The sequence below is a fragment of the Dendropsophus ebraccatus genome, chromosome 14, assembly GCF_027789765.1.
Source record: "Dendropsophus ebraccatus isolate aDenEbr1 chromosome 14, aDenEbr1.pat, whole genome shotgun sequence".
Classification (NCBI taxonomy): Eukaryota; Metazoa; Chordata; class Amphibia; order Anura; family Hylidae; genus Dendropsophus; species Dendropsophus ebraccatus.
Window position 1 is genome coordinate 37,407,378 of NC_091467.1, and position 14,051 is coordinate 37,421,428.

The 14,051-nt window shown below is 41.8% G+C and overlaps 2 protein-coding genes across 7 annotated transcripts in view; one reads left to right on the top strand and one right to left on the bottom strand.

Moving 5' to 3' along the window:
• CASKIN2 (CASK interacting protein 2) overlaps positions 1-9,929 on the top strand; it is a 46,493-nt gene extending 36,564 nt beyond the window's left edge. For 2 of the 3 annotated variants that reach the window (XM_069953945.1, XM_069953944.1), the window contains exons 19-21: positions 98-1,561; positions 4,895-5,129; positions 9,379-9,929. In XM_069953945.1, coding sequence (XP_069810046.1) covers positions 98-1,561; positions 4,895-5,129; positions 9,379-9,469 — 1,790 coding nt within the window. In that variant the 3' untranslated portion in view covers positions 9,470-9,929. The remainder of the gene's footprint in view (positions 1-97; positions 1,562-4,894; positions 5,130-9,378) is intronic. The other variant, XM_069953946.1, reaches the window with a different exon arrangement.
• A 1,365-nt stretch (positions 9,930-11,294) lies between these two features.
• Positions 11,295-14,051, bottom strand: part of TMEM94 (transmembrane protein 94) — a 63,143-nt gene continuing 60,386 nt past the window's right edge. For all 4 annotated transcript variants that reach the window (XM_069952912.1, XM_069952913.1, XM_069952910.1 and 1 more), the window contains exons 28-32: positions 13,852-14,000; positions 13,674-13,768; positions 13,503-13,596; positions 13,245-13,415; positions 11,295-12,035 (exon numbers count right to left, since the gene is read on the bottom strand). In XM_069952912.1, the coding sequence (XP_069809013.1) occupies positions 11,963-12,035; positions 13,245-13,415; positions 13,503-13,596; positions 13,674-13,768; positions 13,852-14,000 (582 nt within the window). In that variant the 3' untranslated portion in view covers positions 11,295-11,962. The remainder of the gene's footprint in view (positions 12,036-13,244; positions 13,416-13,502; positions 13,597-13,673; positions 13,769-13,851; positions 14,001-14,051) is intronic.

A 14,051-nucleotide genomic window follows, 5' to 3' on the forward strand; every position in this document is an offset into this window, starting at 1 on the left:
GACATAAAACACGTTTCACTGACTTGCAGCTGGATTTTATTTATGATTGATATGAATGAATTTTTTTAAATTTAATAATAAATTTTGTATTTCTCAGGGCACCAAAAGAAGTTGCTTCTGGGTGTGAAACGTTTGCTTGATCTCCAAAAGGGTTACACACGAGGGGGCACCTTAAGATCAAGAATCCCAGGTTCATTGTCTTCTGTGCCTGCTGTGGACTACCTTGAAAATGGTGAACCACCTATTACACCCAAACTGCAGACCTTTCAAAGTGTTGAGTTGAGCCGGGAACTCCAGAGTGCATTGACTCAAGGTGGGGAAATCCTGTGTACTGGGAGGCGTTCATATAGTCAGGAGAGTATAAGTTCTCGCTCTCAGGGCTCTGGTAACTCTCAAGAGTCTATGACTATACAAGCTCCAGTACTCACCAATGTTAAGGTTTTGGAATCCAGTTTACCAGAGAGGAACTTGCCAGAAGGAATGGATCAATTACAAAGACCAGCTGGTATTGCAAATGGATGCTCTGTCCGTCCAGACCCACCTGTACCTCCTCCCAAGCCCTCTATGAAAAAACGCTCTTTAAGTGTGTGTCGCTATGCATTGTCAGATGGAGAGCCAGAGGAGGAAGAGAAAATGCCAACTTCAGGCTCAGTGGCCTTAGGTTCTTATGCTACCCTTACTCGTCGCCCAGGTCGAAGCTCCCTCACGAATGGGCAGCCAATAAAGAAGGTCCAACGTAGTCAATCCTTTGCTGTACGAGCACGCAGGAAGGGACCACCTCCCCCACCTCCTAAGAGACTAAGTTCTATGTCTAGTGCAGATGGCCCTGCTGCTGGAAATAGCTTGGTAAAAAGCATTGCCGCAAATCTGGAAGGACAGCTGGAATTTAAACCAACAGAGGTTTGTAAAACTGAACTTTTGGAAAATTCTGGGGCTCGAAGGAGGACAGTGAGCGAGTCTGCCGCTGGGGTTGATGGGAGATTATCATTGCCACTTGCAATAAGACAGGAACAAGACAAAAAAGAGGAAACAATCTCTTCACAGCATAGCTCAAGTGAGAGCATTCCTTTTGCTGAGGAAGGAAACCTTACCATCAAACAAAGGCCCAAACCACCAGCAACCAAGGCAGAGCTTATGGCAGCAGAACTGTTCATGGCATTAGAGCCACAAACTTCTGTACATTCACAGTCTAGCTCTGAGGGGCATCAGAGTCCTGTAACAAAAACAGAGGCACCAGTAGGGGCCAAACCCCTTTTAAGCCCTAAGCCAAATCTTGATGCAAAATTTTCAACTCCTGGCTCCAAAGTAAATGTGGAACTGGAATTCAACCTCACTGAATCTGATACAGTGAAGAGAAGGCCAAAGATCAAAGACAAGGAGGCAGGTAGCCATCAAGAAGCTGATCAAATTACTCTTGCTACCCCTGTACGAGCTAAAGTAAGCACTTTATGTGGCCCTACAGCACCAGATACTGTAATGAAAAGAATAGCCAATATTGAGAAAGGTGCTTTAGGCTCAGAAAGAAGAGACAAACCAGAAGAGAAAAAAAGGGAAAAAACAGGTACTGTAATGGCTGGAAATGCCCTTGAATACTTTGGTTGGCATTTACTGCATTTGTAGCATATAACATTTGTGTGTTTGTAATACACCATGGGGCAGGCTTATCATCAAGTTTGCGCTGGTGGCGTACGCTGCAGAAAAGGTGCAGATTCTTACCTTCTCCGTCAGGGCTGTGGAGTCGGTAAGCCGCAGCTCCAACTCAGACTCCTGAATTTTATCAGGACCGACTCAGACTCCTGCTCCTTCATAAATGGCCGGTCATATACCAGGGGAGTTATTTATCACACTGGCTCAGCAGCTTCTTCCTAATGTCCTACATGATCCTGGGGCGAATTCTGAGGGAATGAGGAAAGATATAAAGCAGCTTCTCCTGTGTGTGCAGTGGATGCAGCCAGTCTCCAGCCTCCTGTACTGAAGAACTCAGAACTAGACTAGATGGAGCAGGTGGTCTTTTCCTGCTTCTATGTTTCTAACTAAATATTCACCATACACACAGAAACACTGCTAACAATGCCAGATACCTGTAATATAGAGGTCAGCCATAGTGATATAGAGAAGTCACACATAGTAATATAGAGGGGTCACTGTGGGTGTGGGGGCACACCATAGCACACAGAAACACACACACAGCCTGCTGAGACTGACAACTTCCCCGACCATCCTTATCTAAAAGGGCCAGTGTCCTATTAGAATGTTGCTCATCATATATATTGATGAGCAAAACTTATAAAATTCATATCAAAACTCAATTTAAATTGTTCTAAGATTTTTTTTTTTTTTAAAGCTGGAGTCGGTACATTTTTTCTGCCTCCGACTCCAGCCAAAACTAGTCCTGACTCCGACTCCACAGCCCTGTTCTCCGTGGCGTACACAAGCTGACTCTCCCGGTCGCCTGATGGGTGAGGAAAAGATGTGGCCTTCTCCCACGCCTAGTTTATCAAGGTTTAAACCATGAAAAACTCTACACCTGCAAGGAGCATGGGGCACATTTATCAAATGCACCCCTGGCGTTCGCCGCAGATTTTCCGTGCAGCAAGGTGGGGCTTCCTCCTGTGCCAGATTTACCATGATTTACGCCTGGCAGCTCTGGAGCAGGTGTAGATTTTTGTGCCCTCCCTTTCGATAGACGCAGATCCCACCCGATTTACCTAAGAGGCTTGCTAGTCTTAGTAAGTCCGGCAGTGTGAATTGGGGTGGGGCTTAATTTAAGACCAGTCTTAAGAGATACCCCCCCCCCCCCCCTAATTTGTAGATTTTTGCAGAAGCCTGTGACAGGTGCAGGGCAGACTGTCTTTACTAATGGTATGTTTAGACAGATGTATCTGACAGGTTTTTGAAGCCAGAGCCAGGAGCAGACTATAAACAGGTCATAAAGGAATAACTGAGATTTGGCTTCAAAAATCTGTTTTATAAATCTGTGTAAACATTTCATAAGAGTACCAGTTCTTAGTAAATCTGACTGGGTAATATGGGGGGGGGGGGCATTATTTAACACCTGTGGGTGAGTATCACATTTATTAAAGGGGTTAAGTTTGTTGAGTCCCACCATACAATAACCCCAAAACAGCTATCAACGATTGGGTAATCTCTTCTTCTGCCAAAGATCTTGGCATACATTTCCAGTCATGTTCTAAGACTCCCAGTTGGAGTAAGACACTGACATTAAAGGGCATGTATTACCTAAATTTTCTTTTACTGATTAGAGTCAGATACTAAATATTGTTCTTAGAATCTAATATGTTTCTGTTTCCTGACTATATATTTTTTTAATTTCATTTTATTTTTTTTTATTGTTATGGGGGCTGCAATGTTGCCTAAACTGCTTTTACAGCATTTAGTAATATGCTTTACAAAAAGACTCTTGGACATAAAGGACAATAGACAGTCTGTCCCCTGTGAATGTGAAATAGTACTGAGCGTACTCTGTGAGTATTAAGGAGGTCATTCTACAGGTTGCTACTGTTGTCTCTTATATCTACTGGTGTCGCATGTGAATGCAGTGCTGTACAGAACACTTTACACTTAATCACTACAGACAGAACAGTATAAGTAAATTTGCACTGTAGCAGCATATTTAAAGTAACTGCCTGAATTTCATCACTATATACTTTGTAAGTGTAAGCTGCCACCAGCTACACATTTCCCTACAGAGGCCATGTAGTAATGAAACATGATAATTATGAAAGAAACTATGTCTTTGAGTGGCTCTGGCTCATGTTGGGGTTTCTAAGATCACTGTATGCCTTCACTTGGAGGAACTTTTTTTTACATTTTTAAAGGGGTTATCCTTCCTGTTCTTCTCCTTTTTCTCGCTCTGTGACGAAAGGGTGGTGGGTGCATATCCTGAGAATCGTGTGCAGACAAAACCATGCTTGCACATGGTGGTGTGACAATATCCTGCAGCTATTGGACATTAAATCCCCCTAGACAACGCTCGGGACATGTACCCTTTTATCACAGAAGGTATAATTCTGAGGAGGTAGAACCTTTTCTGCTTCCCCGAATAACCCTTTTAAGGGCATGTTCACAATACGACAAGGGAGAGAAAAAGAAGAAAGTGGGCACCGGCGCCTCGTGTGATACCTCAATACACCAAGGATAAGGATTATGTGAGAAGGTGCTCACCTGGATGCCACTTGGGCTTTGTGCATATCACCCCTCAACAGGGTACAACTCCAAATCCAGGGTCTTGTTAGGTGACAGTCCACTGTATAGGGGCCTACTACCTCTAGGGACTGCTAAGCTGACTGTACCAAAAACACAGGATACTCCCAAAATAATGGGGCCCGTGGAGAGAATAAGTGAATAAAATAAAAAGGAATTGAGGTACTCACGGTCAGCGCTGTCCACATAGAGAAGTGGCCGAAAGCTTAAATAAATGAATTTAATATAGTGAAAAATATATTTAATATAGCACATATATTGCTATATTAAATATATTTTTCACTATATTAATTTCATTTATTTAAGCTTTCGGCCACTTCTCTATGTGGACAGCGCTGACCGTGAGTACCTCAATTCCTTTTTATTTTGTTCACTTATGTTCACACTATGGAACACACAAAAAGACATTTCAAGCGGAGGCCTTTGTGGTCCTTTTTTGTTTTTTTTCCTTTTGCAATACTGATGCTCCTTTTTCACACAAATCCTGGTTAATGATGAGGCAGATCTTCAGATTGTGCATATGCACAATACCTATATTAGATTAACCTATATGGCAGTTTTTGCTTGTGCAGTTATCCTCAAATATATAGGCCTTGAGGACATTTATTGCATATATGTATTTATTTGTAGTTATAACTCATTATGAACTGTCCATTTTTATGCTTTACAGACTCTCAAGCACATTTGGTGATATCTGGGCCTGAGCAGGTTTTACAGAAGCCTTCATGGGGTGCTAATGGTCCACCCCCAACTAACAATTCCATTTTATGGACAAATGAATCTTGTACTGTCCTTAAGGATTGGAATAAGGTGTCTTCACAGAGTAAGGATAGTTCACAGCTTGGACCATTGAGGAATTCTACTTCACTGCAGAAAACCCAGGATGAGCAAGAAAAAAATATCAGGTGTGGTAATCCATGAATAAAAAAAAAGGTTGTGGGATGTTTCCAGGAATGTAGATTAGGGCATATTTCTGGCATTTGCCACAACATGTGAGTTTAAGGGGTCTGACCATTTGCCCAATACCAATCGGTGAAAGAAGCTACAGTGCTACTAAAGAACAGTGGCCACCTTGAATTTTTCCCCCCCCCTACTAATATGCTATACTATAGCTTAATACAGTTACATTTTAAGGGTGAAAAAAGACACATGTCCATGAAGTTTAACCAGGTAGGGGATGTATGGGTAAATTACACTGCTCAAAAAATTAAGGGAACACATCCTAGATCCGAATGAATTAAATATTCTCATTGAATACTTTGTTCTGTAAAAAGTTGAATGTGCTGACAACAAAATCACACAAAAATCATCAATGGAAATCAAATTTATTAACCAATGAGTGCACACTACAGGCTGATCCAACTGTCATGTCCTTAAAACAAGTCAAAATGAGTCTCAGTATTGTGTGTGGTCTCCATGTGGCTGTATGACCTCCCTATAACACCTGGGCATTGTCCTGATGAGGTGGTGGATGGTCTCCTTAAGAATGTCCTCCCAGACCTGGACTAAAGCGTCCACCAACTCCTGGACTGTCTAAGGTGCAATGTGACGTTGGTGGATGGAGCGAGATGTCCCAGATGTGCTCAGTGGGATTCAGGTCTGGGGAACAGGCAAGCCAGTCCATAGCTTCAATGCCTTCATCTTGCAGGAACTCCTGACACACTCCAGCCACTTGAAGTCTAGCATTGTCCTGCATTAGGAGGAACCCAGGGCAAACCGCACCAGCATATGGTCTCACAAGGGGTCTGAGAATCTCGATACCTACTGGCAGTCAGGCTATCTCTGGCGAGCACCCCACACCATTAATGACTCACTGCCAAACTGGTCGTGCAGGAGAATGTTGCAGGCAGCAGATCACTCTCCACTGCGTCACTACACTCTGTCACATGTGCTCAGTGTGAACCTGCTCTCATCCATGAAGAGCACTGGGCGCTAATGTTGAATCTGCCAATCACCCTGTACAGTGCTGCGCTGTAAGAACAACACAAACTTGTGGAAGTTGGGCACTCATTCCACCATCATGGAGTTTCTGACAGTTCGAGCAGGCGCATGGATATTAGTGATCTGCTGGAGGTCATTTTAAAGGGCTCTGGCAGTGCTCCTCCTGTTCTTCCTTGCACAAAGGAGTAGGAAGCGGTCCTGCTGCTGGGTTTTTGCTTTCCTACAACCCCCACCATGTCTGCTCCATGCTCTGGACACTGTGCTGACAGACAAAGCTTGCCACAGCTCCCATTGATGTGCCATCCTAGATAAGCTGCACTACCTGAGCACCTTCTCTGGGTTGTAGACACCGCCTCATGCTACCTTTATGGGTGAGAGCAATGACAAAATGTAAAATTGACCAAAACAACAGCCAAAAGGGATGAGAACAGAGAAATGGTCAGTGGTCACCACCTGCAGAATCTCTCCTTTTATAAGGGTTATCCTGCTATTTGTCATTTCTACCTGTTAATTGTTCTATTTGCACAAGCAGGAGAAATTGATTCACCATCAGTGTTGCTTCATAACTGGACAGGTTGATTTCATAAAGGTGCGACTGACTTGGAGTTATATTGTGTTCTATAAGTGTTCCCTTTTTTTGAGCAGTGCATATACTTCTACATACTTCTGAATTTGTTATTTGGTTTACAATATAGCATGTTAAAGATTTTAGACTTCAGACCCAATGAACAAGACCTGGGGGTGCTCAGTGTGCTACTTATGGGCTGACCATGTGGCATAAGTCTCATTGCATGGAGCTGTTGCATGGCCTCTGGTAATGTGATGTTCAGGGGTTCCCTCCAGCCTTGGGGCATGATTTCCCCCATGTGGTAGATCCTTGCTGGCATGTGTCTTTCTGAAGGATGCAGGCACATCTTGGAATGCACATAATGTGTGGCATATGTTGTGTCCTATTGGCATAAAGGGCGCTTTATACCGCTGGGGGATAGGTAGGGCTGAAGGATGGTGGTCCAGCCTAGGACTGTGTGTCTTGGTCCCGGCGGCTGAGGAGGGGCTGTGAACCTAGGATTCAGAACAGTGCTGTGCAGTTTAAGAAGCCAGCAAGTGTCTGTCATTGTAGCCCACTGGTTGTCTTCCTCTGTAGTGTTATTGTATGTTATAGGTCAAGGAAGATCTCAAGAAGGCTTAGAATAAAAGCAAGTAGTGTGTATTGTGCATAAAAAAAGCTTAGTAGTTTTTACTCTTTTTGCAATACCTGCTTGAATAAAGTCATGGAGGAGATACCAGTATGAGCAATATTCAGGATGTTATCAAAGAAGAAATAAAACCTTGTTTGTCTGTTGTCTTTGAATGAAGGTCCATGTACTTCCCTGTAAGCAGAGGTTATAGAAAGACAGCAGTCTTAGGGAAGGAGGGACAATATGGGGAATTCTCAGATTTATCCTACTATTTCTGGTTTATAATGTAAAACCACTAGGGAAAGCCATGATGACTTCAGAAGTAAGTAGAGAACCCCAGTCAGTTCAGGACAAAATCTGTGAAGGTCTCACTTTCAGAAGGAGGAAGGCTTTTTCTAGTCATAAGCCCTTATAAACAGAAAATGTAAGAAGCTTGATAGGAAACTTTTTTTTTTGTTGTTGCGAAAGTTTTGAGATAAATCGATGTCTTGGGCCCAAGTTCCTATAGGAATCCTCCGGTAGCGAAGATATTCAGAAAACATTTTTCCCCTTTGAAGATACAGGTTGCCTTAAGGACTAGGGGTTTTGAGGCTGGGGTGGCTGCCTTAATCTCTTTGATTGCTACCACTGCGGTGATTAAGGGCCCTATTCCACCGGACGTTTATTGTTCAGATTATCGTTAAATCGTTCGAATCTAAACTATAATCGTTTAGTTGAAATGCAGTTAACTATTAACCACCGAATGAGAAATCGTTGATCGCTTTATAAGACCTGGAGCTATTTTTATCGTTGCTCATTCGCAAATTCGCATTGAATAAGACATCGTTCTGTCGTTCACAATAGATACGAACGCAATAGTGAAGAAAAAACGATTGCAGTTACGATCATAAGTAACAATTATCGTTCCATGGAAATGAGTGAACGTTTTCAGCTCTTTCGTAATAGGTCGTTTGAGATCGTTGTTAACAATTATGCAAACGATAATTGTTCGGTGGAATAGGGCCCTAAGTCTCAAGGAAATGCTTCTTTCATCTTTATTAGGTGGTGCTGTGGACTTTTTGTCCAATGCCTCAGCCAGTGTTTTGCATCTGTTTGCTAGACTCTTCTCTAATTCAGCCGGTAGGGCTGTTTGGTTGAAGGACTGGAAAATGGACAACACATCCAAATCCAAAATTTTGTTTGGGTCTGGCCTTGACACCATCCTGGAGAAAGCACTAGATGAAAGAAATTTTCCTTAGTGCCACTTCCCTGTTCCTCCCAGGGCAGGGCTAGGAGGAAGTCTGCCTACCTGTGATTATTCATAGGACTGTATGCAACAAGACTGTCTTTAGTGGGTCAAACCATCTTATTTACATATGAAGAAAAACAAAAAACTTTACCTTAGGACAGAAAAAAAACCCACAGACTCCTGGTCTGGTGAATAACTTTATAGAGTGAATACTTTAAGAGTATGCCAGGCACACGTCAAAAACCCAGGGGGTCGTGGTAACAGGTGATACCTATCCATCCTAGTAGTGCCTGCCACTTATGGTCACCTGCTGGATTCCTGTATCTTCTGGTTATGCGCAGAAATTCCTAGTCACCTCTGTACTCCTTGATTGGCTGCGGGGGAAGTTCCTATAGGGCTGTGATGACACAGAAACCAGGTGGTGTCCTGCTATAATTAGCATAATTGATATATTGCTAATTAAAGGGATATTCTGCAGGAAGCCAAGTAGATCAATAAAGCTATACAGATTTGTAAATGACTTCTATAAAAAGAAAAAAAATTCAGTACTTATTACTAATGTTAAGGGAACTGTCAAAATGTTTGGGTTCGGCAACATTATTCAAACCCTAATGTTCAGCGTTTGATGCCTTACAGCTGCCAGGAAATCTGTTAGCCACATGAATTCCCTGTATATGGGCTTACAGTTTGGGAATGCAAAAAGTAAAAGTTATAAGACTTGTAATCTTTGGGGGAAATTTGTTATATATTTACCAGCAGCCTTATCTATGTAAAATAATTACAATAATGTCTTGCTTCTTCTATTAGTGATACAGCTCCTTTGACAAAGAATATCTTGGATGACATCAGTACAATGTTTGATGACCTTGCAGAGCAGCTGGAAGCCATGTTGGATTGAGGAGACCTATTCACATTTTTGGCACTTTAGCTGGGACTGCACGACAGCACAGCACCACTAGCATTGTTCATCATCAGCTGTGGCTCCACCTGTTGCACACCACTGTCCATACATTTGTTTCTTATTTAGTTTTGCAGCAGCACTCTATTTCCTACTTTCCCTCACATTTTTCTTATGGACAGGGCCTTGCTATGGCTGATTTGAGAATGTGTTTTCATATCACTCATACTATTGATTTAAGGTGAATATATAAGTAACAATCTGAAAGAACCTCCTGTCCCTGCCCCAAGCTTGTCTGTGTACTGCCACATCAGTTTCAGTTTGGATAAACTGTGTTATTCTATTATTGCTAAATGAAATTGTAAATGTTTGATTTTTTTTTTTGTAAGAAAAGTCTATTTTAAAGTAATTTTATATATGTATGTACAAACATCTATAAATATATATTTACTAACCGGAATACTATTGGTCTGTTTATTCTAAAGTGTTCTTTACATTAAGTTCATGCATTTGGTAATAAGTTTGTGATTTGTGACCAGAATGACAACCATCATCAATACTGTAGATCAATATATTAGAAATTTTTCCCAGGAGCGCAGCACTGAAGGGGATAATGGCAGTGCCCGTCAATAACAGTGATGGGAGCTCAGCTTCTAAGCTTGCTTCATAGAGCCTCCAAACCTTCTGGCATAATGGTACATCATGGGTCCTTAAGGGGTTAAAGCCAGAATAAAATACTTTTTTTTAATGAAAATAGACACACACAGACAACAAAATTTATTGATCTCTATCCATCAGTAGCACCAGCCCTGTAAGTGTTCAGGGGGTGACAGGTTTCCTTTAAAGTGAATCTGTCACCCCGGCTGCCGGGGTGAAGCCGTGCTCGCTCAATAGAGACGAGTGCGACACCCATAGAGAATGACTGCTCCAGTCATTCTCTATGGGCTTCGCACTCATCTCATCGCCCATAGAGAATGATTGCTCTAGTCATTCTCCATGGGGTCCGGACTCCCTGGTGACTGCACGCATGGCTTCCGGAGAAGATTTCTCGGCGGCTGGACAGGGTCCAGGACTTTGAGGAAGGTTCAAGTATAAGGGGGTAGGACTGGCTTCACCCCAGCAATCGGGGTGACATGTGACACATGGTCTTTTTATCTACAGAAATCAGTGCAGCTAGCAGCCCATCTTGCAAAGGTTGGTTATGGCAGAAGATGGCAGTGCACCCTCCCTGGTCTTGTGCTTGTATCTGGCAGTATTACCCCAGAAAATGAAAACTTTAGTACATACTGTTTTGTTAAAATGCTGGGGGCAGCTTGAAAAAGAACAAAACCCACTAAAACACATACTTTCCTACCCTTAGTCCCCCAATAGCTCCATCTACTTCCTACTTTTATGATGAGCATTTAATGGTGGTGAAGACCCACTTTGCCAATCACTGACTGTAGAGGCATCCCATCTCATTCAGTAATTGGCTGAGCGAGCTGCACTACAGTGAAGAGCTTATCTTGAAATACATCTTGATGTGTTTTTTTATTTTTATTTTCATGCCACCCCCAGTATACAAAGCTTTTTGGGTATCCAGAAACCTTTGATAAAACCAAGCAGGTTTTTAAACTATAAGTACACTTTAAATCACTACTTAGTGGGTAATTTAGTTATGCTTTTTATTGTTTTGTTTTCTGTTCTAGTAGGACATAGCTCTATATTGTGTGCTGTCAAAGGACGACATAGAAAATCCATCTGTATTTTCTGATAGTTGCTATTACCCAAAAGACACAATGTTTTGTGCTGTTCAGGCTAAAAATACAGCTGATTGACAAAGTAGTAAAACAATGAATTTTTAATTTGTGTATCCTGAATACTCCCTACTAAGAATCAGAACGTTTAAGCACTTTTACAGGCACCAGAGATCTAATTATTAGTTTTATTTACATACTTTAGTAACAAATCACAACCTCTCTGCTTCCATAGAAAATATACATCATTTAAATTAAAATAAAAACAACTTTCCATTCTGTGCTTGGATGCAAAGTGAGTAGACACATTCCAGTAGCATAATGGACACCAGAGATTCCCATGCTTGTTAAGCCATGCATAACACTGATGCCTGATGAAGAGCAATAAAAGAACATAGCTTTTCGCCAGTGAGGTTAACCATGCATGGTGTGTCGTGCATTCTCCCAGATATAAAAATGGTTACCCCTCCGTTAATTTGTCAGTGCAGTGAAGAGGAGTTGAATGAGGGAAAGGTAATGGAGTAACTTCTCCAACTGCTAAATGTATGTAAACAGGCAGGGAGACTGTGGAGGCACAGAAGGTGAGGGAGGCACCAGCAGTTATGGCTGGCTTTGGGGGGGAATATAAACAGGAAACTTAGCAGCATCTCTCCAAATAGGTACAGTGATATTAAGTTATACCGGATCTGTCTACCTCCCCCTTAATGCTGTGGGAATAATACACCCCCTCCACAGAACACAGTGATGAGCAGTGCAATTAAAACGGAGAGTTCATGCCAAGTTTGGTTTCAAATTGGAGCTTCTGTCGCTTTTGATATCGGACACGAACCCTAAAATAAATTTAAAAAAAAAACTGTTCAGAGATACCTTTTAAGAAACCTACCATTTTCTACTTCATAGACTGTTCATACTGGAATTATACCTTTCCATTTTTACAGGATCGGTGAGTCCCTGACAGGCTTTACCTGCAACACTGTATATTCTTTGTAATGCTGGGAAGGTTAATCCCAGTGAGTTCATTAGCAACTTGACCTCAGAATAATCCTCCCAGCGTTACAAAGAAGCTACAAGTTGCAGATAAAGCCAGTCAAGTACAGAAGGCATTGTTTGTCTCACCTTGTTTGAGGGGAATACCTCTTTAAGGGTGCGTTTACATGGAAAGATTTATCTGACAGATTTTTGAAGCCAAAGCCAGGAATGGATTTAAAAGGATAAATCTCAGTCTTTCCTTAATGACCTGTTCTGTTTATAGTCAGTTCCTGGCTTTGGCTTCAAAAATCTGCCAGATCTCTGTGTAAAGGGACCCTAAACTATCATAATCAATATTGTTATTTGTTTTTTCATATGTTTCTGCCCATGGACAGACTAAATTCAGTTAATGCTTATTATCTATTCAGTCTCCTTCCCCCCCAGTTCTGAGCTTTCTGCTTAAGACACAAAAAACTGTAAGCTAAGGCTGATGTAAACTGATGTGAGTCTGCAACTTTGTAGTGCCAGGAGGGATAATCACAGTGAGTTCACCTGCAACTTGACCCAGATTAACCCTTTCCAGCATTACAGCTACATAGTTGCAGATAACGCCTGCCAGGGACTTGTTTACATCAGCCTTCTCAGAAGGGAAATGGAGAAAAAGCTCATACACAGTTTTTGTGTCTTAAGCAGAAAGCATCAGATCTTAACTGGGGGAAGGAGACTGAATAGATACCAAGTATGGAATGAATTCTTGGTCTCCCCATAGGCAGCAATATATGAAAAATTATGTTTTAGTGGAATACCCCTTTGATACCTTTGTCTACAAATTCACAAATTTGTCAAAACCTGATGCAAAAGCACTCACAGAAGTGGGAGCAGAGCCTATAGTCTCATTCTGATACATGGATTGTACCTGTGTTTGATTATGTTAACGTTGTTTAACTAGAAGCACATAGGTGCGGGTGTAACATGGATAGTTGGTAGAATATGCATCTGAATGTGGTCTAATTATACAATGACTAAAAGGTGCACGAGTTACAATGGGAACACTGGGGCTTTTTTTATACCTGATCTCATGCAGTTTGACAATCTCGTTGATGATCAAAACAAGAAGGAGCGAGAGTGGCCCCAGCAACCAAGATAACAGGGGTATGTCCCATATGTGGAACGTGAGCAATGCATCAGTATTTGCCCAGAGTTGCAGATCTAGGGCTGTCTGAAGACCTTGTGCCAGTACTCTAGGAGAAAATATAAAAGCTTGAGACAAAAGATAAAATATGAAAGAATGCATTCTTCTACAATAGCCTAATACTTATAATACTTACAACACAGGAAGAGTCAAAGTCCACCATACATTACTAAAGGGGTTTCTCTTCCACAGTGGCTTTGATCGATGGACATGACTGACAGAGATAAAAACTGAAAGAAAATGTGATCAATTTAATATTACAAATTTCACTGTTATCTCGAGGTCTACAATAAAGTATAATACTTACCTGTATGCAGAACTATGAGACAAGCACACAATTTCTGAGTTAAGAGAAGAGCCCCAGAGAAGGAGCCAAACCAATCAGGTGCACCAGGAGAGTCACTGCAAGTGAATGACATCAGGCATAAGGTAGCTACTAACATTAAAAACAGTTCAGATATTACTTCTGGCATTCTTTCCCCTACCTGTACACAGCAATTCCAGAACAGTTTGTTATGTTGCTATGGGAGGAAATCTCACAGAACGTCTGCAGAGAAAACCAGACGCAGGCCAGACAGCAGAAGGAAGAGGGGAGGAACTTCAACAGGAAACAAAGCAGGAAATAGTGCTGGGTCTAAGAATGGAGGACAAATGTACCATCAGAAAAATCTAGACTTTAGGGCCT